The sequence below is a fragment of the Blennius ocellaris genome (genome assembly GCF_963422515.1).
Source record: "Blennius ocellaris genome assembly, chromosome: 12".
NCBI lineage: Eukaryota > Metazoa > Chordata > Actinopteri > Blenniiformes > Blenniidae > Blennius > Blennius ocellaris.
Window position 1 is genome coordinate 16755757 of NC_137661.1, and position 26700 is coordinate 16782456.

The following is a 26700-nucleotide window of genomic DNA, read 5'->3' on the forward strand; positions in this document are numbered from 1 at the left end:
TCACCATAATGCCTCAGGTACAAAGAGAGCCTTGTAATTAAAGCAACACATAGAAGTGAAGTTCTTCACAAGTAGATAATTTATGACCCCCGAACAAAGCAGGTGTGAGAAACATAGGGCTACAGGCTCATTGCAGATTTCCAATTGTCTTAAGAGTTTCGCCTTTAACGCTAAAATATCTGTCCGGTGCGGAGCCTCACAGGCAGACTTTTTTCTTTTCTTCAGATTCAAAGTGTACTACCTCAACTGTCAAACACATACCAAACCTTTGGTGTCTGAATGTAAAACATGCTGATGTTTGACAGACGTGTACAAACAGAGCCTTGCCTTTTCAAAACATCTTCTATTGAACATAAACCCTCCTGTGTAAATTGTTATACGTTTTTGGTGGTGAACCAGTCAGGTTGATATGTAAACGTTGAAGCAAAATAAGGAGTTTATGTTGGTTGATCAAATGTGAGTTTCCCTACTATACCATTAAGTATACGCATCATATTTGTTTTAGTGTCACAATTTCTGTTAAATATCATCTTTTCTAACAAAACACATCTGTTGCCACCTTATTTACATCTTCGGGTCCTGCTATAATATGTGATAGTGTCCAACAAAAAGTAATCTATTGAGAGAGATTTAATCAACTGAACATTAGAATAGAAGCTCTATGGTTTGTTTTTTTTGTTTACCGTGTGATCCTGCTTACTGCCGTAAACAATTTTCAGGGTTAGAAGTGTGACTTTGAAAATATAATTACTTCAATGTCAAACATATCAATAAAGACAATAGAGTAAAGGAGATTTGTCACTTCAGGTCATTTATTTCAAGCAACATTAGACTTAGACAGACACTGAAAACCCAAAGCATTCTTAAGATTAATTCCATAATCCTGTGAAGTAACACTCATTTTAATAAGAATACCGCCGAATTCAGAACTATATTATAAAAAAAACAACTAAAGAAGCAAACTTGAGTTTCTTTAGAAGACAAACACGTACATAAAAGATTTGATAGATTAAAACGTGTGTTGCTTTTTTCTTTATGTGGAGCCTTTATCTTCCTTCTGATATGAAACTCGGTCAGCGAAATACTCATATTCATGGCAGAAAAGAAACAAACAGGACACAGTCGCTTGATTTCGTCCATATTAGGTGCCTGAGTCCCGGTAGTGTTGGAGATGGCTCCACCTTCACGCGCTGCATCATCGGGCTGGGTCTGGAGGAAGATTTAAGAACAGAGGAAGAGGAAGCGGCGCCGACTTCACGCGAACGTCGGTCCTCGCTCTGCGCGCCAGGTTTTCACCGACTTCGCGACGTCCACACCGGCCAAAGTGAGTATGTTGTGTCACCGCGTCTATCCCTTTCTCTCTCCCCCCCAACAAGTCAGACATTTGGACGCCGATGCGATCAACCTTCCGGTGACTTTTCAGGTGTGGTTGTCTGAGGGTGAGGGTGGGGGCGGCTCCGGGAGCGCGTGCCAATTTTACGTAACGTTATGTTGAAGTTGTAAATGTTAAAGTGTTCATTAATCATTTATTCTCCCTGACGCTCTTGTATTTTACACTGCAGCATTTTTTTTTAATTTCTATTTTAAAGGCGATTTAACTAAAGTTATACGTTACTCAACTCATATCCGGTGTTGTAACGACTACGAAACGTGTGTTTTTCCATTTTCTTTAAAAAAAAAAAAATTTTTAATTTCCTGCCAGTTCTGTTTGTTTATTGGGCTGAGTGATCAGGTGCGTCTGTGCTGCAGATCGCTTGCTGGTGTCACTCTGAAAGGCGGATGGAAATGTTGCAGAATGTGGAAAACGCACTCGGTTTGTAAAAGAGCGGATCCCAGAAGGCGTGAGAGCAAAAACCTGATGATCAGCAGAGGAGCGGGCCTGTCAAACTTTATAACGGTCTGTAAAACTGTTAGTGTGGACTGTGAGTCAGAGAAGAGTCCCGGAAGCAGGGAGACAAAATGTCCTCCTGAGGGCAGCGGCTGAATTACATGTGGATGTATAATTGTTGAAATACATCAGCACAAAGGACTCTTCTAAAATGGCTCACTCCTCTTATATTATTTTTTTTTAACTCTGCATTTAGTTGTACTATCCACAGCACAAACTTGATTTAATTCCCCTTTATATCAATTTTCAAACACTTTTCTCAGTGATATGAGTATATACAAAGAACCTTGGGGCAATCTGTCTTGTAAACGTGTTTTTTTTGTACAAAGCAGAACTTTTCTCTGATCAACTTGGTGGTTTTTGATTTTTAGAATGACGGACTTTGTTTACATGTCGTGTGGGCTTATACACAAAGATGGCAGCATACTTGAAATAATGCTGAAGTATTCTAACATATTACTTGAATACAGCAATGAGTATTTGTATTAAAATACTTGCTTTGTATTGATCGGATAATTATTTTTTTGCACTAGTTCAGTTTTTCCTTCGTCGTACTGCTCTTATTGTATTACTTTTCCTGTGTCCGGTATGATGCTGCTACCAACCAACCTTATGCACACAGCTCTCAATATTGATCTATTCAAGAGTAAATATCAAGACAAGTTTAAAAAAAAAATAAAAATAAACAATGGGAAGATATCAAAACAAATATTGGAGTTGATGTAGAGAAAAAAAAGATGAACATAGGCATGAACGTACCATTGGCCCAAAATCCCAACTTCAGAATTGACCCATACAAAACGACTTTGATTTGTACACTGAAGATGCATGTGAACTTTTCAGCTTTTCCCCCACATTGTGTTCCTCTTCACAAAATGATTTGGACGGGTTTAACGGTTTTATTTTACAATGTAGAAACACTTTGTGCAATCGCAGAGTTGCCACAATGTCAGTTTTGGCAAGGTCATAGATTTGTCTGTTCCAAAAAAACATTACATTACAAACGTTACATTTTTCCATATGGAATGGACAACAAATGCCATCTAATCTGTATTTAATTCAAACACAATGTGCATAACTCCATACAAAGCAAACGATTGGAATACTTCATGTCCATTTTGACCACAGTCATTAATTATTGATGGTGTCAGTTTAAGAAAAAGAAAAAAAAAAGCAGAAGTAATGCCTTTATTTGTTAATGATTACCCAAACCATGCTGTTCCTCTTTGAAGGTGCACTATATGGAGTGGGACTTTCACTATTTTCATTAAGTCTATTTCGAGAACAAGCCATCTTCTATACCAGCAGTTGCCAAACTTTTCCTATCGGACAATTTTTAAAGAAATACTACCATTTTCCCGCCTTCCCACCTGGCCTCATTTTTGCACTCCAACTTTGTCACTGCACTACTTTTGAATAAAGGTTTGACACACTAACTGCAAATTTAATAGTGAAACAAGCCCAACCAAGTAAAAAAATGAATTCAAATCACAACAGTGACATTATTGAAAGTGTATCATGTCTTTAGTTTTACATTGTAACTTTTCAAGTTTCAACATTTAATGAATCCAAGATATGTTTAGAACACTTGCGAACAGGAGCCTTTTAAAGCAGTCAGTTATGGTCAGAGCCAATCTCCTCGCACGGATAGAAAGAGGGATTTCATGAAGTTGAGTGTAGTGATCATGTTGGGCGTGGCATTCTCGAGCTGCACCCCCACCAGGGGGCTGGCCTCCCACTTTGGAAACCACTGTCCTTCACTCTCCGGAAGACCACTTTCTGTCCTGCTTTAACCGGGTCAGGGCCGGTGGCACACTGAAGCTGATCCCAGCTGGATACATGTTGGCAGCTCAGCAGTGCAACATGTGCCTGCATGCAGGCTTGTTTTTGAACTGTAACCGACAAAAGCAATGTTGCACTTGGAAAGAACGTTCAGACAAATGGGCCTCGACTTCACCCAACTTGGAGACGAAACGTCATCTTGGAAAAAGCTGCGTTGACAAACATCAGCTGAAAATATTGCATGGATGACTTGCTTAAGCTCTTTGCATCATCATGTCGGACTCCCCGACTGTCGCTATATAAAACATTGGTTTTATTTGATCACGTCCTTCTGTTATAGTTTTACTTCAATATGTATTCTCATTGTCGTGTCCAGAATTCTACTGACTTGTGAGACACCTTGATAACCATAGGAAATTATTGTCTCCATCATTATAATGAGCAGTTTAGGTCTTAAAGTACAAGACATGAAATATTGTAGTTGTTGTTGTGCACATTGTGTTTCTTTGTCTCATGATTTGGGTTGATATCATAACGTATGACTCATGAATAAGTGGGGATATTTAAATTCTAATGATAGATTCAGAGTTTATGGAACATTTCCACCTATTCATCTTTTATTTGTTGAATAAACATGATTCTTTTGTAGAAGTTGATTTTTCCCTCAATGGTTTTTAATCTTGGGATGAGAATCAGAGAAATAAAAGGTGGATTGTGGCCTTTCTGACGTGCATCATGTAATAACACTGCCTTGTGTAATAACTTATGTATTGCAACAGTTATTACAAAATGTGGGTGTTCCACTTTTCTTTTTTTTTCAAAGAAGAAAATGTAATAATTTTGAGACGAGACATGGTTCTATGTTTAACAATGAGAAACAATCATTCAGATTTGGTTGTACTAGAATTATGAACGAGTTGAACGTTTATGTCAGACACGTGGGCACAAATTAGATTATTCACACAATTATATAAAAACACACAAAGCAAAATATATAACAAGCCAAAAATAAGTACTTAAATAAATAATACGTAACCAACACAGTCGGACGAAGCCTCAACTTATTTATTGATTTTCTACCTCAACAATCAATCATTTTATATAAACTTACGTCATTTTAACCTGCATTTTGTAAAAAACAAACAAACGCTGCAATACGTAACAAGTCATCGCAAAATGTGAGAATTCCGAGAATTCTATTACAAAATGTGGTGTTATTACATGAGATGAAAATGTACCGCATTACATAATGCACTACAATTACAGTACTTTATTTTTTAGTGAATAACGTTTCTAACCTGGAACTGAAGCTGGAGGCAGCCTTGATCAGGACCTCTTACTTTGAAGGTTTGAACAAAAAAAGGACTTTATTATTGAAAAATGTGTGGGGGGGGGCTTTTATTTTGAAAGCCAGCTAAACCCTAATGCAGCTCGTGGCCTTAAATGCACCACCCAACCGTAACCCTACTTGTTCTGGTTTCCAGATATAAGGATGTAGTATAGTGGGGGTGGAGTTTAGATAAAGCAGCACAAGGCACTTGCCTGGGATTGGTCCTGCAACCCTCACCCGAGGGCGGGGTCGAAAGTGGGCGGGACTTAACTAATATCAGTTCAATTGAACAAACTTTGTCACGACACCGAAATGACATTCTGTCAGTTTTATTGGATGTTATCTTTGGATTAAACGTATAAAAACATGGTAGATTATGTCAGTTCTGGTTAAGTTACAACAATTACAACCTGGACCAAGTTTAAATCTACAAAGAACAAGTTGAGTTCTTTTAAAAAGGCATTTCCATCAACCTATAACACTCATTGACATTGATTAGATAGAATAGTGGTGTTATGAAGCCAGTATTCTATTTGGCACAGATGATTTCAGGATACGCTATTTGAGAGAAGTATGTTCTCCAGCTGAAAATACAAGATGGCCACCAGTTTTCAAGATGGCCGCCTTGTTAAATGCAAAAACAGGTTGTTGAAGTTGAATGAATGGAAATGTATTAACGGTCCAAACATCAATATAAATGTACGAGTGGAAGAACTCCATAGTCAATAACGTTCCAAGATGGTGGTGTGATGGAAAATTATTATATTATATTATATGATATGGAATCCCGCTAAAGTGTTTGTATTTTTGTCTGTGACCCCAGCTTCATAATTGTTTTGTGCGTCTCCGTCTTGGTGTCCAGTAAACTGACCGCAGATTGAACCAGAGCAGATCGATCAGATTGACCTGTGACGTCTGTGTCTGTTGACGCTTCAATAAATATTCCTGACAGAAGAATTCTGTTTCACAAGTTTATTGTAAGACTAGTGGCAGGAAGAAATACACAACGGTTAAGGTTCTTCATCTCTGGAACTTTCTGGGTCTCCTCGACTGTTGACTTCTTCTTCTCTCCTTCCCCCTTGTTTTTGAGGAACCGCCTCCACAAGCCTCTTTTCTTGTTTTTCTTGGCCTTGATTTCCTCCTCCAAGACCTTCTTGGCCTCCTCAAGCCCGGTTTTCTCACACTGGAGGGACTCCTTCTCACTCTGGAGGGACTCCTTCTCACACTGGAGGGACTCCTTCTCACACTGGAGGGACTCCTCATGCTGGAGGGATTCCTTCTCTTCATAAAAGGTCTGCTTCTCACGCTGGAGTGACTCCTTCTCACGCTGGAGTGACTCCTTCTCACGCTGGAGTGACTCCTTCTCACGCTGGAGTGACTCCTTCTCATGCTGGAGGGACTCCTTCTCTTCATAAAGGGTCTGCTTCTCACTCTGGAGGGTCTCTTTCTCACGCTGGAGGGTCTCTTTCTCATGCTGGAGGGACTCCTTCTCATGCTGGCGGGACTCCTTCTCACGCTTGCGGGACTCCTTGTCTGCATAAATGGTCTGCTTCTCACTCTGGAGGGACTCCTTCTCATGCTGGAGGGATTCATTCTCTTCATAAAGGATCTGCTTCTCACTCTGGAGGGACTCCTTCTCACACTGGAGGGACTCCTTCTCATGCTGGAGGGACTCCTTCTCTTCATAAAGGGTCTGCTTCTCACGCTGGAGGGTCGCCTTCTCACGCTGGAGGGACTCCTTCTCACGCTGGCGGGACTCCTTCTCACGCTGGAGGGACTCCTTGTCTGCATAAATGGTCTGCTTCTCACTCTGGAGGTACTCCTTCTGTGCATAAAGGGTATCCTGCTCACACTGGAGGCTCCTTTTCTCAGAAAGGAGGGTCTCCATCTCAGCATGGAGGTTCTTCTTCTCAGAAAGGAGGGACTCCTTCTCACCGTGGAGGTTCTTGTTCTCAGAAAGGAGGGACTCCTTCTCACCGTGGAGGTTCTTGTTCTCAGAAAGGAGGGACTCCTTCTCAGCATGAAGGTCCTTGTTCTTAGAATAGAGTTTCTCGTACATAGAAATGAGGGTCTCCTTCTCACACTGTAGGGTCTCCGTCTCTGCATATAGGGACTCCTTCTCACACTGGAGGGACTCCTTCTCATGCTGGAGGGACTCCTTCTCTTCATAAAGGGTCTGCTTCTCACTCTGGAGGGTCTCTTTCTCACGCTGGAGGGTCTCTTTCTCATGCTGGAGGGACTCCTTCTCATGCTGGCGGGACTCCTTCTCACGCTTGCGGGACTCCTTGTCTGCATAAATGGTCTGCTTCTCACTCTGGAGGGACTCCTTCTCATGCTGGAGGGATTCATTCTCTTCATAAAGGATCTGCTTCTCACTCTGGAGGGACTCCTTCTCACACTGGAGGGACTCCTTCTCATGCTGGAGGGACTCCTTGTCTTCATAAAGGGTCTGCTTCTCACACTGGAGGGTCGCCTTCTCACGCTGGAGGGACTCCTTCTCACGCTGGCGGGACTCCTTCTCACGCTGGAGGGACTCCTTGTCTGCATAAATGGTCTGCTTCTCACTCTGGAGGTACTCCTTCTGTGCATAAAGGGTATCCTGCTCACACTGGAGGCTCCTTTTCTCAGAAAGGAGGGTCTCCATCTCAGCATGGAGGTTCTTCTTCTCAGAAAGGAGGGACTCCTTCTCACCGTGGAGGTTCTTGTTCTCAGAAAGGAGGGACTCCTTCTCACCGTGGAGGTTCTTGTTCTCAGAAAGGAGGGACTCCTTCTCAGCATGAAGGTCCTTGTTCTTAGAATAGAGTTTCTCGTACATAGAAATGAGGGTCTCCTTCTCACACTGGAGGGACTCCTTCTCATGCTGGAGGGACTCCTTCTCTTCATAAAGGGTCTGCTTCTCACTCTGGAGGGTCTCCTTCTCATGCTGGAGGGACTCCTTCTCTTCATAAAGGGTCTGCTTCTCACACTGGAGGGTCGCCTTCTCACGCTGGAGGGACTCCTTCTCACGCTGGCGGGACTCCTTCTCACGCTTGCGGGACTCCTTGTCTGCATAAATGGTCTGCTTCTCACTCTGGAGGTACTCCTTCTCATATTGGAGGGACTCCTTCTCACGCTGGAGGGACTCCTTCTCATGCTCTAGGGAGTCCTTCTCTTCATAAAAAGTCTGCTTCTCACTCTGGAGGGACTCCTTTTCACACTGGAGGGTCTCTTTCTCATGCTGGAGGGACTCCTGCTCTTCATAAAGGGTCTGCTTCTCACACTGGAGGGACTCCTTCTCTTCATAAAGGGTCTGCTTCTCACACTGGAGGGACTCCTTCTGTGCATAAAGGGTATCCTGCTCACACTGGAGGCTCCTTTTCTCAGAAAGGAGGGTCTCCATCTCAGCATGGAGGTTCTTGTTCTCAGAAAGGAGGGACTCCTTCTCACCGTGGAGGTTCTTGTTCTCAGAAAGGAGGGACTCCTTCTCAGCATGACGGTTCTTGTTCTCAGAAAGGAGGGACTCCTTCTCAGCATGAAGGTCCTTGTTCTCAGAATAGAGTTTCTCGTACATAGAAATGAGGGTCTCCTTCTCACACTGTAGGGTCTCCGTCTCTGCATAAAGGGACTCCTTCTCACACTGGAGGGACTCCTTCTCATGCTGGAGGGACTCCTTCTCTTCATAAAGGGTCTGCTTCTCACACTGGAGGGCCGCCTTCTCACGCTGGAGGGACTCCTTCTCACGCTTGCGGGACTCCTTGTCTGCATAAATGGTCTGCTTCTCACTCTGGAGGTACTCCTTCTCATGTTGGAGGGACTCCTTCTCACGCTGGAGGGACTCCTTCTCACGCTGGCGGGACTCCTTCTCACGCTTGCGGGACTCCTTGTCTGCATAAATGGTCTGCTTCTCACTCTGGAGGTACTCCTTCTCATATTGGAGGGACTCCTTCTCACGCTGGAGGGACTCCTTCTCTTCATAAAGGGTCTGCTTCTCACACTGGAGGGACTCCTTCTGTGCATAAAGGGTATCCTGCTCACACTGGAGGCTCCTTTTCTCAGAAAGGAGGGTCTCCATCTCAGCATGGAGGTTCTTGTTCTCAGAAAGGAGGGACTCCTTCTCACCGTGGAGGTTCTTGTTCTCAGAAAGGAGGGACTCCTTCTCAGCATGACGGTTTTTGTTCTCAGAAAGGAGGGACTCCTTCTCAGCATGAAGGTTCTTGTTTTTAGAATAGAGTTTCTCGAACATAGAAATGAGGGTCTCCTTCTCACACTGTAGGGTCTCCGTCTCTGCATAAAGGGACTCCTTCTCACACTGGAGGGACTCCTTCTCACTCTGGAGGGTATCCTTATCACACTGGAGGGACTCCTTCTGTGCATAAAGGGTATCCTGCTCACACTGGAGGCTCGTTTTCTCAGAAAGGAGGGTCTCCATCTCAGCATGGAGGTTCTTGTTCTCAGAAAGGATGGACTCCTTCTCACCATGGAGGTTCTTGTTCTCAGAATAGAGTTTCTTGAACTTAGACACGAGGGTCTCCTTGTCACCTTGGAGATCCTTGTTCTGAGAAAGGAGGGTCTCCTTCTCACCATGGAGGTTCTTGTTCTCAGAAAGGAGGGACTCTTTCTCAGACTTGAGGTCCTTGTTCTTTGAATAGAGCTTCTTGAACTTAGACTTGAGGGTCGCCTTCTCACACTGGAGGGACTCCTTCTCACTCTGGAGGGTATCCTTCTCACACTGGAGGGACTCCTTCTGTGCATAAAGGGTATCCTGCTCACACTGGAGGCTCCTTTTCTCAGAAAGGAGGGTCTCCATCTCAGCATGGAGGTTCTTGTTCTCAGAAAGGAGGGTCTCCTTCTCACCATTGAGGTTCTTGTTCTCAGAAAGGAGGGTCTCCTTCTCACCATTGAGGTTCTTGTTCTCAGAAAGGAGGGTCTCCTTGTCACCATGGAGGTTCTTATTCTTAGAAAGGAGGGTCTCCTTCTCAGACTTGAGGTCCTTGTTCTCAGAATAGAGTTTCTTGAACTTGGACATGAGGGTCTCCTTGTCACCATGGAGGTCCTTGTTCTGAGAAAGGAGGGTCTCCTTCTCACCATGGAGGTCCTTGTTCTCAGAAAGGAGGGACTCCTTCTCAGCATGAAGGTCCTTGTTCTTCGAACACAGTTTCTTGAACTTAGAAATGAGGGTCTTCTTGTCACACTGGAGGATCTTCTCATCCATCAGCCTCTTTTTCCACTCCACTTCCTGCTGGAGCTTCTTCTGCAGAGCTCTGAGCTCTTCTTCTTGGAGGTCCGGACTTTTTGTACAACACTGTTTTTTGGAGGTTTTCTCATTTTCCCTCTCAGACTCTTGAGGTCCCTGGCCGTCTGAGGTTGCCCTGGTCTTCCGTCTCTCCTCCTCCAACTGTCGCTCCATCCTCTGGAGATCCTCCTCATGACTTCTGCCTTTGAGTTGTTGCATCTCCTTCTCATTCCTCTGGTCCTCCTCCAGTTTGGAAATCTTCCTCTCTGGCTTCCGCTGAACTGGGAGTGCCTCTCTGAGCTCATCGATAAAATGGCGCCTCTCCATGTCCTTTGGAGGATGGCGAGGCTGAGTACCCTGGTGAACGCCCTGGCGAGATCCTCCTTTGTGTTCAGGGTGGTGCTTTTGAGACATTTCAAAAAAAAGACAAAAAATGAAAAATGTGGTCGCTACTAAGTAATAACTGAGAACTGCTACTGTGTCACCAGGAGCTGCGTCAGAGCAATTTAACAGTTGAGATGTTCGTGTTGAAAAGCAACATAAAAAGAAGCCAATCCGACGTGTTCCGCTGATACAAAGCTGCACTTTAGTGCAACGATCTCTCTGAGTGTGTGACAGTGTGTGTCTCTGTTTATAGCTCTTCACATCAAAGGCACAAATTTCTGCTATTATCCATTGACCTTTGATCTTCATCAACCTTAGCCATTGGATGAAAGCCAAGCCAAGTGACATCATAGCCCAACCAAGCCACGCCCATTAATCACATGCTCGAATTTAGCCACGCCCACCAAATTGAAGCCACACCCCCAATACAGAACAGAGAAAGGTCACTCTCTTTCTTATTGACCTTGTTTTGCTCCGCCCACTTTCAATTCACTGTTCTTCCTTATTTCGTCTTAGTATTTCTGGTTACTGACTAATTACACAGCGCAGCTTCAATACTGCGGAAGGTTTGAATCTCATATGAAATCCTTTCAAACTTGTTCTTCTTCATCGCAACCATGAGCTTTACACAGCGAGAAGGGTGGACGACTCTGCTCTCACTCATCAACGGTGCTGAGGCGTCGCACAATTATTACAATCCTGGGAAAGCGCCGTTTAAAAAAAAAAAAAAAAGTATTATTCCGTTTCTTCTTCCGCCGCTTTTACGGACCCCTACTAGTCCCGCACCGTTTGGCGTACATACACAATGATATATCGAAACGTGCGCAATTATTGGGATCGGTGCGGATCTATTCAGATTTTGGATATCGCAAATGGTTTCCGAACAAAACGTAAAGAACTGTGAAAATTTCTCTCATAGACTTGAATGGGATTCCAGAAAAAAATTCACACAAAATCACACTTTTTCCACGCCACATCACGTCGTTTCAGCTAAAGACTCCAACGATTTTTCTAAAGTTTCACCAATTTTAAACTGTGAGCCTTCAAATGTCATCAAGTTTTTCCTCCTTTTTCTAGTTTTGTATGGGTGTGTATTGGAGAGCTTAGAGTGAGGAGATTTTGGTTAGAGTGAGAGAAACTGCCGTTTTACAAAAAAAAAAACGTTTTTATCTCGTCGCCACGGCCACATTTCTTCGTCTTTCTCAACATATTATACATCAAAATGTAGCTACAGGCCTTGTGCTTCTCACGAGGGGACACTTTTGTCTCAGAGAGACACGGTTCTTCCTCCAGGGGACTTAATTGACAGGGAGCGCAGGGTTTTCTGTAACCCGCTCCTATGTATTTTGGGGAGACGTTTTCTCCCCAAATCCCAAAAGTTCAGCCATTTCTTTCAAGTCCTTACGGGGAGACGGAACCTCGTGAGGACACGAAAACCACACCGTACGTCCTTCAACTTCTCCCGACGCCGCCGGTGAAGGAATTTTTCACCCAAGTGTCACGGTTCTTCAACTATAAGCAGTTGTTCGGGACCTGCGTTTGTGCTTTTTTGCTCATGTGGGTGACTCAGCAAACTCCATTTCACACAAGCTGCACCTAATCAGGCTGACATCACAGACTGAAGCAGCCAATCTACCTGGCAACACACACGGCTCCTCTGATTGGCTGGACCAGTAACATGATGGTTGACCACACAGTGCTCACACACATACAGTATCTTAGGCAGCATACTTTTCAATGCATTTTAATGCTGATGCTAATGCCTTAGCATCAACACTTGTTAGCATGCCAAGTAGCATGCTAAAAAGGTTGTTCAATTGAGCTGAAATTTGGAGGGTGGCCTCATGGGGGCGCTGCGATCACGGCGGACTAGCTAATTAGCCGCCGCGCTAAGCTAGTTGGCTTAGCATGTCAGAATGTGACGTAACTCCAGATTCCAGGTCAGCCACACCTGGGAGGTAACCTCTGCGCTTTTCAGGCAATTCGCAGGTGTTGGCATCGCATGCTAACAAGTTTGTTCAATTGAGCTGAAATTTGGAGGGTGGCCTCGTGGTGGCACTGCGATCGAGAATCACTAGCTAATGACATGGTTTCCATGTACTTTCGACCCCACCGCGGCCTCGCTCGGCAGCAGGGGGTGGCAGGTGGCAGGCACAATAAAATTTCCGCGGGAATTTTCTAGTTGCTATTAATGTTGGATGAATGTCGGGTCAGGAAGTAGTTGAAAATAAGATGGTTTCAAGGAGCCTATGCAGATCTTTGTAAGGAAATGCAGGTGAGTGACACTGAAATGGTAAACTAGAACCACAGTGAGTATTTCGACCTATACCGTGAGCGATGACTGGAGTGTTGCCTCAAAGTGAGTGCTTAGTCATGTGACTCTGTGCATTCCTCCATTGAGCTAGGATTCCATCTGGGGTAGTCTCAGGCCACCGCAGAGAGGCAGGATCAATACCTTTTTAGTCTGGGACCACCCCAGGCAAGCCCTGAAATAACTAAATTTTTTGATAAGGCCACCAGAGCTGGTCCGGGACTAATAAGTCCTATCTGCTCTGTTTGCGCTGTGATTTACTCTCAATTCCGAGAAGAGATTTCCTCGACATGTTCAAACCAAGTTTTCACTCACTCAGAGCAAGCAAACCACAGATCATTTTCTTGTTAATGTATTTTTAAGAGAAGCACATCTTATCACTTGATTGTTTTCACCAGGAGTGATGATGAAGAATATGCTTGGATGCACTTGGAACAGCTTCTTCTATATGATGATTAAGCATTTTCATCAGGTCCTTGTTTTTGTTTTCCACATTCGCAGTTGGTGATCTATAATCGTTGGTTGACAGTGTAAACATGAGCTGTTATTAACGATTGTGAAGTGAACCAAAACGCCTCAAGGTCATACTGTCCAGGTGAATCCTTGACCGTGATGTAAACAGAACGCTGTGACGGTTAGCACTTTATCTCCACATTGTGTTATCGCTCCATCGGCTTCTCCCGTCCACACTTTTTGAAGGGCTCAAATGTAAGGTGAGAGCAGAGCAGGCAACCACGGAGTATAAGTTTCACCCCATACAAAAGGACATTGGCTCTTTTTCAAGCCAGATTTATGAGAGAAGGGATCTCCTGCAGGCTGAGCTGGGTGTGTTTATGTTTCAGTCGTATGTGACACAATTAACCACCGGCTTCTCCCGATGATCACTTGGCGGCGTCGCAAGATGGAGGAAAATGTTGCTCACTCATTTTTCCCTTGCTAAACTTTCCCCGTCCTTCTATTTAAGGGGTCCTTGTCGAGACACTGTTTCTGCTTTCGCGATTCAGTTCACTGATGCACAAAGCGATAACTGACATTTTATGGCCCTGACATTTGCCGTCCCCCATTTGCTCTGGATGTGCTGAGGAGTATTGTGACGATGACCGCCACTGATAAACGGGGTAACTGCTGCTCATTTAGGTTTGACTGCAGTTGATTGTGTGCCCCCCCCCCCTTCTGACTTTGCAAGAATAAAATACAAGTTTGATTCCAGACTAGCTCTGGAATCAAATGTAGGATCATTGCGCACAGGTTATTGACCACTTTTGAGAGCAAAAAATAGCTGGATATTATTTAACGTAGGTATCAAGTAACAAAATATTTTGTACATCATATATTATCATAGTGATGTGCAGAATACATATCGCAGAAGGCTGGCTGAACCATGCTACTCTGCCTGTTCATTCTGAACATTTTAAATATGACAGAAAAGTGAGATTAATTTATATATAGATTATTCCTGATCGTTAGAATATGCTAGGAGGTTGACTGCGTTTCTGCAATAACCAGGTTGAAAGCGTCTCCATCGGTGGGTGGAGAAGTTGCCCTACTTGACGTTCAACATTTTATTGGTAGAATGAATGTCACTGAAGGTGATTTGTTGACAGTTTTCTGTTTCAAAGTAGTGTCAAGTTGTCCACTGGCATCAACCAATGACATTCTGTGGTGTTGAAAGCAAATATTTTCTGTGTTTTCTTTTGCTCCAGGCGTGGCTATTCAAAGTGAGCAACATAAACTAACGTGGAAGTGTCTTTGTGTCACAAGATGGATCTTGGGGCAAATGAAGGCATTGAATGTCAATGGGCAACCTGTGCACCCTTATTAATAATAATAGACATGCAGACACTGTAGTTATAAGCTGTTCACAATGTGTCGAGGTAGATGAACTAGATTGACCTTTCACCACCTTTTAAAAGGAAGCCCAATAAATTGTTTGGTGCTAAGGTGACAACAATTGAATCATTTTGATCGCTTTTATATTGGCTCGTTCGCATCTTCTCAGATTTCCCCAAAAATATTTGGCAGCAATTCCACTTTCCACCTAGTAATTGTTTTGAACGGCAATCTTTTTTTTTTTTTTTTTTTTTAATGTGGCAGAAAGCATGACTGTATAAAAACAATCTTCAAATTACTCAACATGATAAACTGACTGACCTCATTGTCCATCTCAGTCATAGAAAGGGCCTTATCAGAGAATCTGGGTTTGCATTTCGCAACAGTTTCAAGCGTAAAAAAGTAAGCGAGGTGGACGTTGTTGTCACAGTAGTGTTTAGTTCGACTTGTCAGACATTTAGAGTGTCATTCCAGTCATGTTTATGTCTTGCATGATCAACCCGTCGGCCTGGTCACTGTGACACCAGCTGAACCATCAAGTCTGGAGCTGCGCAGGTGTGAGATTCTGATGGTGCACAATAAATCACTGAGGAGGAGCTGGGATTGTTTGAGCACCAAGTGACCGCTAAGAAAGTCGCTAGTGTTGATAAAACAACTGTAACAACATTCTGGCCCATATTGATCTGCTCATCATGCTATTTTGGCAATAGTCATCAGCTTAAATTGAGTTGCTTTTGCTCATTTGACTTGTGATTATGCAACTTTGTTTTGTTTAATTTAGTTGTTCTGCTACAATGTTAAGGAGAGATTTATTTTTTATTTTTTTTTATTCATTATTCATTTGAATGACTCTTCAGTTATGTTTTCTGAGCCGTCGGGAGTCTAGCTAGCTTGTGTTGTATATCAACACAATGGAAAGGGTAATGATGGCCAAACATACCTTTTAACACAGCGGCATTGACTACATCAATTTTGTTTTTGTCATTTCTCATTATGTGACCGTAGGATGACGATTATTGCCATTGAAATGTCCTAAGTTATGTTAGCTGCACCTGCTGAGCCGCAGCTTTTTTTGCCTTCAGTCTGCGTGAAAGTTTTCTCATTTGTAACGACGCGCCACAGTATTGTTGTCTGTGGAAAGTTCCAGAAATCTGAGTCGTGGGGGGGGGGTGGTCGTCATCTGCACAGGAGGGACGGGTGTGAAGAGAATGACACTAATGTTGGTCGGTCAGCCTTGTCTGAGTAGTTGAAAGTCAGAGGTTGGGGTGACGACCCCCCCCCCCCCCATCTGCCACACACACAATGATGGGAAGGTGATGTAAACACAGTTCAGAAGCAGGTTCAGCAGCATCCCTATGCTGAAAGAGAAGTTACTATAACTCCTGTGTTATGTTTCTGAAGTTTTTTGGGGTTTTTTTAAATTAATGAATTGTCCCATTGGTATTGTGCTGTTTGATATTTATTTTTATAAAGCCAAACATCTGCCACACTAACCAAATTGCAGTCGCTGCTCCAATTCACCAAAAGATGACTTTTTAAAATTAAGATTTGAATAAAAGGAGCAGATGTTAAGTTAATCCTCAAGTATTTGCTCTGGAATGTTGATGTTTGGTTATAGATATTTCACAGCAGTCGTTTATGCTAAGGATTTTATCTGTTTAACTGACTCGAACAAGACACACCTTGTACACACACAGTAACATACTCTTCATGTTACTGGACTCTGGTTTGTTGGCCTAATAAATTGTTAAATTGCCAGGATGCTTCGTTTCTGCATGCGTCAATCATCCTGTCCCACAAACAAACAAAAGTCAACGGCAAAGAGAAACTGGGCATATTGGCAGAAAAGTTCATTTCCGAAAATGTAGCCACATAGAATATTGCTCTATGATAAAAGTGTGATGAAAAGAGGATACGGCTTATGCACATGCGCTCTTCATATTTTGTTTGTGTTTTTAAATGACACAGCAGCCAAGTGATTTATGCGACCGAGTTGTAACTAGTGTAGAATGAAACCTTTATTTTATGGCTCATCTTATCTTGAGCGTATCTGCTGTTATCTTGAAACACTAATTTTCCATGTCAGACATCTCTGGGCTTACGAGGCCCAAGCCTACGGTGACGACTGCACCTCCAAGTTACTTTAAGAGCATACTACTGTGAGTTTTTCTTTGTTAAGCTTGGCATCTTGCAGGCTTGACTGGAATGTGTCTAGTTGCTTTAGCCGCTCAAGGCTTCATAATTCATAAAGCAATTAAGCAAATGTAATGTTAGAACCTGACATGCTGTCAGCATCGACAGTATATTGCGGCCATTATGTTTCTTTATTTTATAACCTTACAGCACAGGAAGATGACGAAATATGTCGAATAGTCACGTTGAACTCTTGGTTACTCGAAACACTCAATCACACCCCATTAGTGTGGACTTTGCAAAGCGTGTCCTGATATTTGTTCAGTGACAAGGACTTGGCAGTGAAGTCCGCCTCATAACGTCTGTGTGCGACATGCTGGGAGAAATTCTGGGAGACTTGTGCTGACTGCTGTAATAATGGCTGTGCAGAGGTTTTTGCATAAACGCTTTACACTCATTTATACTTTTTACTGGCAATGTCTTCGCTTTGAGCAATTGTCATGAAATAATCATTCACTATCGCGCTGTATCAGTGATAATGGTTTAATGGATGTGGACAATGGACAATTCAGACTTTAGCAAAGCCAGGATAAGGTCAGTTTTGAGGATTATCACTTCTTAAGCCCGGCACACACTTCAGGATTTTTAAAATCTTCACAAAATACCGATCGCACAAGATCTTCCTCTTCTGATCTGATGATGCTCAGTGTGACTACGGAGCTCACCACACAATAACCGATTGTTCCGCAGAGTATCAGGCTCTGCCCCATATACTTCTGTAAATCTATATAGGTCTATGTCGGGGGTCGGCAACTCGCGGTTCCGGAGCTGAATTTCGTTCCTCTGCTGCGGCTCCTGGTGCCTCGGTCCCACTGCAGCACATCCCGGAGCGGGACGGTACAGTGAGGCAAAGCGCATCAAGACCCTACTGTGTTGCGCGGTCCCACTACAGAGAGTGCGGTAAAATGTAGGCGGGATTGTGAACGACGCGGGCATGTAATGTCATTACACAACAATAGTGGTGCAGCGAATGTGGAAGCTGCGGCCACGGCTCACGGCAGCTGCTTCCGCAGCTTCCGCAGTCGTCCAAAGCCATGAACTTCCTTTTATCTGTGACACAGCGGAAAACTTTCTCAATCCGAGTCAGGGTTGTCGGTGCGGCTCCCAGTGTGTTGTGTTCAGTGGCAAACGAGTGCAAATGGCTCTTTGAGTGTTGTCGACCCCTTGTCTCTGTTCTTCACACTCAATATTCCAAATCTCGCGTAGTCAAACGTGACTTCAGTTCCATGAGATCGGGTCTAAAATCGGCACGATTATCCTGTAATGTGTCCCGGCCTTTACACATCGCTTGCAACTGTGGGTTGAGTTGAATACCTTTGTAAACCACCATGATAAGCATTCTATTCCACATCCTTCTGCCTTCAGTGTTTGCATTGGTTTTTCAGCAGGGCGAAACAAGATGACGGTCATATCTGAAATGTCTCTGTCAGCAGCTGTACTTGTGGATGCTGTATTTTCTGGTGCGGTTTGTTTTGGTATTTGTGGAGGAGGGGCTGATCGCACTGGAGTGCCGCCATTATTCACACACTCCCCTGGGGGAAGGGGGACAGAGCAACAGGAAAAACCAGCTGTGTCCGATAGTGTTGTAGCAATACTGTTCAGATTACGGGCTTTCACATAATTGGCTTTGAGTTGAGCTCTTATCTTTCACAGACGGCATCATAGATGGCGCTGAGGTTCTACTGAACTTTCCAGCTTCCTCTGTTTAATTTGCACGAGCCGGTTCCATTTTTGTTAATTTTGTATTGATCTTCCAAAATGAAGGCTGGATTGAAGATCAATTAGAGACAAATGATTAATGGTTAACATCAACTTGCTTTCACGATTCACTATGTGCAGTTTTGAGCCGATCATAGCTGTTGGTTACACTCGTAAATTTAATTCATAGCATTGAAGCTACGACCTCCATGCAGAGGCAGATTTGCAAATGTATAGAGTGCCATCTGATTAGGGTTTGTTTTTTGTTGTTGTTTTTGTTTTGTTTTTGTTCCACCTCTGACAGTGTCTGGGTGTGGCAACCTGATCAGGAAAAGTGATTCCCTTTGAGTGAAACCTCTTCACAACCAGCCTCAGAATATTTTTTTAGAGCATTATCTTATGAGTCAGATCTCCTTTGCAGCAATCAGTTGTTTGACTTCCGCAAGCTTCACTTGTCAAACTAAGAATAAAGTGTTGTAGCCACTTGTGCTGGAGTGTACGACAAGGCAAGTCGATGTACACTTTCATGGGAAAATGATTTTGGTAAGTTATGTTGATGCAGGAATTATTACCAAAAATTGGCTGTCGAGCCTGAAACACACATGCAGAAACTCGCAGATTGACCTCACAGATGCATTTTAATCTTTGCATTGATTATCCCACAAAACCCCCCCCCCAAAAAAAGGAATGAGAGCTGGCTTTGCATTGTGGGTGTTGGCTGGGGGTGAGGGCCAGCAAAGGCATAACAATGGCCCCCTTCATGATAACAGAGTGGCCTGCTCCCTGTGAATAATATCATCATCCCACCCCCGGGTTCAGACTTGCAGGGTGACTGCAGAGTCTTATATCTATGTGTGTTTCGATGAGTGAAAGGTGTGACGTTAGAAAATGGGAGGGCGGGAGAAACTGTTGCTTGTTGGAGTGTGGGAGGCGGCGACGAGGCCACTTTCAAGGTCCTGTTAGTTTAAATAGTTGAGATTTCTGTCTGAATGTTACGCTCTGTCTGACGCTCGCGTATAAACGGCGCGCTCTCTCTCTCTCTCTCCCTCTTGCTCTCTGGCGCAGGCTCTTTCCTTCCCTTTGCTTCTGTAAGCTTGTTATTCATCCGCTGTGTGAGTCAGGGAGGGTGGGGATTTGGAAGACTGCTGTACCAGTCACACACAAGTCAGTTTACTCTCTCATTCCCTAACTCCATCTCTCCCTCCCTCTCTCTCTCTCTCCCCCTCTCTCTCTCTCTCTCTCTCTCTTGCTGCTTCTCTCTTCTTTTTCTTGTTACCCACTTGCTCTTGTAGTCCACGAAGAAGTTTTACCTTGCTGTGAAAGAGAAACCCACTTCAGCTTTTGATGATTTAAGCGGAAAGTTCTTCATCTTGATAAGGTAAGTTGTCCTGAGTTGCTTCGATGGCGAACTAACCTGAGTGGAGTCTGTCCACGTGTTGGAACAGTTCGGGGTCATTTTAAACGTCTCCCCTCAGGAAAGTTTCCATACTCTTGGTGCTTGGAGATTTTGGGCTGTTTTGTTGTAAGACATGGTTTTAAAATGCACTTTCTTTAACAAATAGGGGACATGGCTGCTCCACTGTGTGTGTCTGTGTGTGAGTGTGTGTGTTTTATTTTTTAAACCTTTTTCGCCTATGGTTTGTTCATCATTAACTCCTAACTTGTTGGTGTGAGCTCCATTTTTTCCATCTCTATGATTCATTGACGTGACTCTTGGAAGGACATGTTCCCCCTCCTTTTTTACTGGTTCTCTGATTAGTACACATAAACCAGCCACCGAGTTATCAAGGTCACAAAGTACAACACAAACCCCCCCCCCCCAAAAAAAAAAAAAAACGTACGCTACATATTTTGAGAGATTTAAAAATAAAATAAATAAAAATATGTTAAGACTTTGAAAAAAAATAAATCACTTTGTTCAATTTAACTGAATCTTGCAGTGAAGCTCTGAATTAGAATTTTCATGCAAGAGAACAGACTTTCTCAGATTTACTAGTCGCATGTTTCAGCTCGGTTGCAGCGCTCTGTTTCGAGGAACTGGAACCCCTTCTCACAATCATGAGGAAGTTGCTGTCCTCCTGAGGAATTACTGCCGCTGCTGCTGATGAAGCAGACCTATGACGGCGTGCACCAGCATTAGGTTGTTGTATACCACTGGCCTGGAATCTCAGATATCTCATCGGGGTTTAATTGGCGAGCGATTAGAAACGGTTGGGTGATGTCATTTTGCTGGGAGTTCATTTACAACTCGATGCAATAAACGGTACAATGGTGTCAGAGCCGTGAGCTGCAGTGAACGCTCCTCCACTGTGGTTTCACTGAGCTGGGACTGAAGGGCCTTTTTCTCTGCACTTCCTTTTCTTCATGTGGGTCTGAGGATGCACAAATATTCCTTCTTTTTTTTTTTTTTTTCAGTTAATGTTGTCTTGATCACAAGACCTTCCTCCTGACTTGCACAGTCGGCATTGGATGAAAAAAAAAAAGAAAAAAGACTGAAGGATCACATGAGATATGGTCATACACTTAAAAATACATACAAAAAGCTATTTTGTTTCTGCATATCTAAATTTCATACACCAACTTCTTTGTAATTGATCATTCAAAAAGTAAGATATCAGCTTCTGTTGTGTGCACAACAGGAGTCGTTTGGTTGCAGCAAGCCTATATCATGTGCTCAAAACGACACAAAAGTTTTTTTTGAGAGTGTGATACAAAACTGGCTTAACTGGTTTTAGAATGGCTTTGAATTGCCACAAATTTTTTTATTAAGATTTAAGCTGGATGTGGCCTTAACCGCTCCTATTACAATTGATGTTTCCTTCTCATGCCTTTTATCGAGATGTCACCGCTCTCACTTGACCAGATCATGAGTTCATCAAAGTAACTGTTCAGTATTTTTCCTCAGAACAAGACTCTTCTCAACAGACATGATGGCACTCTTGTTGAAATGTGAAGTGCCTGACCAAATACGTCATCGTCGAATCAAAAACAACCACAGCTTTTTGTGTAAGAGTTTTCTGAAATGCCATGTATCTGATCTGTTGAACAATGCCACAATTGCATTTCTGAGCGTCCCCTCTGAGGCCTGGAAGTAAGCAGCACTTCGGTTGTGCCGGAAGGGAGCTTGTTAAGTGTTCAGCTGTTACAAATTGGTCTGGAAAGCTGGACCCGCATCACCTCATGATATGCGTGCGTTAGACACTGCCTCCTGGTTAACTACTGAAAAGTCTGAGGAAAGAAAACTGCAGGCGGCGTCTACTGAAGGAAGAGGAATGTCCTGATAGTGAGATATAATCAGTTTGCACTGGAGGCCTGCTGCCTTTCGGAATCTAGTTAAATACAATGAACACATGTTGGCCTCTCTTTCTTTGGAGATCACGACGTAAATTGTCAGATTGTTTGCAAATCCCAACAGAGATTGGCAAAAGTCCTTTTGGTGACAATCCACCATCGAATGCTGCTTAAAGACGTGATTGTCTTTAATTATACCATGCAAGTAAAATAAGTGTTTACTCAGTGAGTCGGTTTGGGATTAATATACCATATCTGATGTCTGTTTTCATAACTTGTTGAAATTGGATAATCAGACACTTTGTACTGGATTGATTTTTCCTCTGAGCAGCACCTGCGTGAACTCTCCTCTGTGACCTTCATTCCACAAGCAGAAGTCGTAAGCTCTTAATTATATAGGCTAAAGGAGTGTTGTGCTTCAGGCCCCCAGGCAGTAAAAAACCCGCAGCATTAAAGCTTGTACATCAAACAATGGCTCCTGCTGGGTCCAGTGTGGTGGGAACAGGCCGCGCCCTGTGTGTCCTTTACTCCATGAATACACTTTGCCGTTTACACTTGATATGAGCCTTTGTTAATGGAAAATACACAGGTTTGTGAAACTATAGCAACATTCTTGTGCGCAGGATGTTTTTTGAGACGTTTTGTAACGCGTTTACCTTATTTGTAGCTAAACTGATGCATTCAGTTTTACAATAACGTTCGTTGCACAATAAGAGACAGAAATGCCTCTGTTTCATTCACTTCAAATCGTCGTGTTTCTGCAGGATTATTGTTAAATTAAGTGACCAGAAAAATTGCTTTTATGTCTTCTTTCTGGGTTTATTCCTGGAGAGCAGTTTAAGTATTGTCTTGGCGTCTGACGTGGCTCCTGCACATAAACAGAGTGACTGTTATGAGGGATGCCCTCCCAGTTCCCTGTAGCACCTCCTCTCTCATATCAGGCCATGTCTGATGAGCGGTTCAAGCTGGGGCAAGGCATCCTGGGAGTGCTTGTTTGGTAAAGGAAGAGTTGTGCTCTCCTCATAATTGCATTTTCAGTCCTGCTGAGTAAGGAAATGTCACAACATGCTTCTCCGCAAAGCCATTTATTGGATGTTGGATAAGTGACCTGAAAGTTGCGTTCGTCAAGTTCAAAGACATGTGATATGTATTTTGTTGTTGTTGTTTGTTCTCACCAATTGCCCCCCCCCCCCCCCCCCCCCCCCCCCCACACTGAATAATTAGCTGTCTGTATCGCCAAGAAAAATATAAAGTTTGTTCTCTAGAAGTAAACCTCGACGTGAGATGGGTTTACTTCAAGCTCTCAACACTATTTAAGGAAAAAAAACAAAAAACAATTTGTAACAACTGGTCAAATCCTGTTTTCGGCGGTTTAGGTACTCTCATGTGGAAGTGTCATTTCTATGCAGTAAAAGCGATGCAACTAACATCGAGTGTGTGTTGGGGGTTTTCTTCTTCGCAGAGCATCGGGTCAAAACAATACACAATAGCCAGTATGCTTCAAGAGATTCGAGAGATTGGCTCACATGCCATGGATATCTATGACTACCTCCTCGCGGGAATTGGTAAGTAATTTGCACCGAGCAAATTTTAAAGGTTCTGTTTAAAAACAACAAATTAATTGATTAATTTTTTTTTTTTTAAACATTTCCTTAATATCATTCTAGATCCACGGCTGAAAGTTTATCCACTGATGCAAAGTCCTGTTCCCATGTCGTTAATATTGCTGTGCTACCTGTTCTTCGTGCTGTACCTTGGACCTCGAATCATGGCCAACCGCAAGCCCTTCCAGCTCAAAGAAGCCATGATTGTCTACAACTTCCTGCTAGTTGCACTGTCAATATTCATTGTGTATGAAGTAAGAATCTGTGCATCATAACCATTTTCAAAACGACGAGAATAATTTAAAGGGGCGGTGACGAGCTCAATCTTTCAATGACTTTCAGTTCCTCATGTCGGGATGGTTAACGACGTACACATGGAGATGTGATCCGGTTGATACCTCCGACAGCCCTGAGGCACTGAGAGTATGTACTTCCTTCTCTGAGAGAAGTACTCAATTAATATTTCATGATCCTGGACACCGTTTATGGATTGGCTAGGCGTTAACACAAGCATGTTCTCATTGCTAGATGGTGCAAGTCGCTTGGCTCTTCTGGTTTTCTAAGATCATTGAGCTGATGGACACAGTAAGTAAAATTCACGTTGCTCACTTCTCTGATGCGTTCATGGTCCACTTTGATCAACCTTGCTTAGTTTCCACTACTTAATACCCCCCCCCCCCCACTTTTTTTTTTTCTTTCAGATCTTCTTTGTGCTGAGGAAGAAAGAGGGCCAGATTACCTTCCTTCACATCTTCCACCACTCCTTCATGCCCTGGACGTGGTGGTGGGGTGTTTGCTACGCCCCTGGCGAGTACACATTAACAAAATACTGATGTGGAAATGATTAATGAGTTGAAAGTTCGGCTGATTACTTTATCTTGCATACTGGGTTTTGTACACATTGAGCCTGTACAATCAGCCAGTGTCCTTCATTTCTTTTATCCTTTGGTGTCATTAGAGAGCCTTTAAAAAAAAAAAAAAAGGTTGTGTAGGCTGCATGCGACGTGCTGAATTCTGTTTGGTCATGCGTAAATGATTAACTGCAAGTGTTTTATTAACCTGTCACCTTTAAACCATATAATTTATCGCAAGTTCTTTTTTTTTCCCCTGGGGAGTAGGTCTAAGAAGTTTTCCATTCTTTCTACAGGTGGAATGGGCTCTTTCCATGCTATGGTGAACTCTACAGTCCACATCATCATGTACTTCTACTACGGCCTTGCTGCTGCCGGACCTCGTTTCCAGAAGTTTTTGTGGTGGAAGAAATACATGACGGCAATTCAGTTGGTAGGTATACCCCAGGCTGTTTGCATATTCCAGATCCTTTATATTCGTGGTGCACTTGGCTGACTTGTGGCGTCTTTCCAACAGGTTCAGTTCGTCCTGGTTTCTCTCCACGTCACCCAGTATTACTTCATGGACAGCTGTGACTACCAGTTCCCCTTGGTCATCCACCTGGTTTGGGTGTACGGGACCTTCTTTTTCGTGCTCTTCTCCAACTTCTGGATCCAGGCGTACGTGAAGGGCAAGCGGTTACCAAAGCAAGACGTCAGGCGTCATCAGAACGGCACAACTGCGCACGCCAACGGCAAACGCCACGAAATTGGCGAGGACGTCCACCACGGAGCTGGCAACGGCGTCCACCACGGAGCGACCAATGTCTCCACTCACCACGAGAACGGCAGCGCTCACACGAGCAAAATGAAAAAAGCCTAGGACCCCGGGAAGGAAATGCCCAAGAAGTATGACCCCCCCCGTGAACCTGTTAAAACTACTACGGATTCCAAAGATAATTTTGGCTGTTTCTTTTCCCGTTTTAAGTTTCACGTGTACAACATGGAAGAACAATGTGGTCAATGATTTCCACAGCTGGGGTCGCTTATTTGGTTGGTTTGTTTCTTTACACTGGGGAACCATCTATTGAGCACAATATATGAAGAGAAGATGTTTTGACCGAAACATTATCTTCACTGATGTTGCAAACCACCCCCTTATTTCAGTATCACCTTGGTGGCCTTTCACGGCACTTTCCCTCGCCACCCACTTGTCACCACATTGTCCTCCCAGCACCCCACTGTGGACAGATGACTGTACAGTATCAAACTTGAATACACATTTTGTAAATAGTTTTACAGCAAACAAAATGACGACTAATTGCGTTGGTCTGCTTTAGACTTTCTAAATTTTGTTACTTTGTGTATTTAAAATTAAAATGGCAATAAATTCAAATTGTAATTGTTTTAAGCTTTGTCAGTATTTTCTGTTTCTCGCCGAGTTAGCCATGACTGAATGCGTTACTTGCGTCGTCCGTCGCGTTCGGACTCGCATATTTCGCTGCTTTGCAACAAAGAAGAAAAGCAATTGCATTGTTTGCTTCTGCCCCTCGTCTTGACTATTCCAACTATGCGCAGCAAGTGGGAGGTACAACAAGCGATCCATTCTGCTTTGTTTGAAAGATTCCTGGCACGAGCCACAGAGGGAGCATCCTGCACACCGTCTGTGCACACGCCCAACAATCGGTTGCTTCATCAGCCGCAAATTGTCATATTTGTAATAGTTTTCAACAAATTAAAACATCCAGCCTACGTTAACAGTTGTACACGTATTGCTTTTTTCTTTAATCTGGTACAAAAAAATGCATTTTAATCATTGAATAAGCTGCCATTTAAAGCAGTTTAAACCATTGAGTGTTGTGAATAACAAGTTTAAAAGAACTCTGGAATGATTCAGACGAGGGGGAAGTAGCATAAACAAAAACATTTTTTTTTAAGTATTCACTCCTTTACTGTGGGATTGATTTGTGCAATCTGTTTGCGAAAAGTAAACATTTTCCAACTCCGAAATGTCCCTCAGTCTGGTTTTCTGTTGAATTCACCTTCAGAGTGCAAGTCACAACAGGAGGGATTCTATGATCCCTTCAAACACTGCATCAGCATTTTTGGTTGTGTAATAGTCGTCAACCACCTCGGTGTTCAAGTACAAACTAGTGGTGTTGAAACGGTTGTGTAAAAGAGGCTGTACTGACAGTTGAGCAGTAAAAACACACACAGTTCTCATTGCAAGTTTAATTTCAGGCTAGAACTACACATCATGAGCAGTCGATTAAAATACATCCAGTATGAAAACATTCCTTAGGCATTCATTCCGTGTGCGTCAAATTGCTAAAGATCTACTACATAC

At 43.3% G+C, this 26700-nt stretch overlaps 1 protein-coding gene across 3 annotated transcripts; it reads left to right on the plus strand.

The window, feature by feature from the left end:
- Positions 1–1214: 1214 nt before the first annotated feature.
- Positions 1215–26111, plus strand: elovl1b (ELOVL fatty acid elongase 1b). 3 transcript variants are annotated; one of them, XM_080506656.1, is made up of 8 exons: positions 1215–1324; positions 23382–23484; positions 23587–23777; positions 23866–23946; positions 24052–24108; positions 24225–24330; positions 24671–24807; positions 24892–26111. In XM_080506656.1, exons 2-8 carry the CDS (start codon positions 23415–23417, stop codon positions 25234–25236), a joined length of 987 nt encoding a protein of 328 aa, XP_080362782.1. In that variant the 5' UTR covers positions 1215–1324; positions 23382–23414; the 3' UTR covers positions 25237–26111. The 3 variants fall into 3 exon arrangements, with proteins under 3 accessions (XP_080362782.1, XP_080362781.1, XP_080362783.1); XM_080506655.1 differs by lacking the exon at positions 1215–1324 and adding an exon at positions 19754–20006; XM_080506657.1 differs by lacking the exon at positions 1215–1324 and adding an exon at positions 21093–21634.
- The last annotated feature ends 589 nt before the right edge of the window (positions 26112–26700 follow it).

Bases quoted from the DNA above. Each gene is read 5' to 3' on its own strand.
- elovl1b (XM_080506656.1), top strand. From the start codon at position 23,415: ATGCTTCAAGAGATTCGAGAGATTGGCTCACATGCCATGGATATCTAT. The intron at 23,778-23,865 runs GTAAGAATCTGT...AATGACTTTCAG, and splicing joins CAATATTCATTGTGTATGAA to TTCCTCATGTCGGGATGGTT. The intron at 24,109-24,224 runs GTAAGTAAAATT...TTTTTCTTTCAG, and splicing joins TCATTGAGCTGATGGACACA to ATCTTCTTTGTGCTGAGGAA.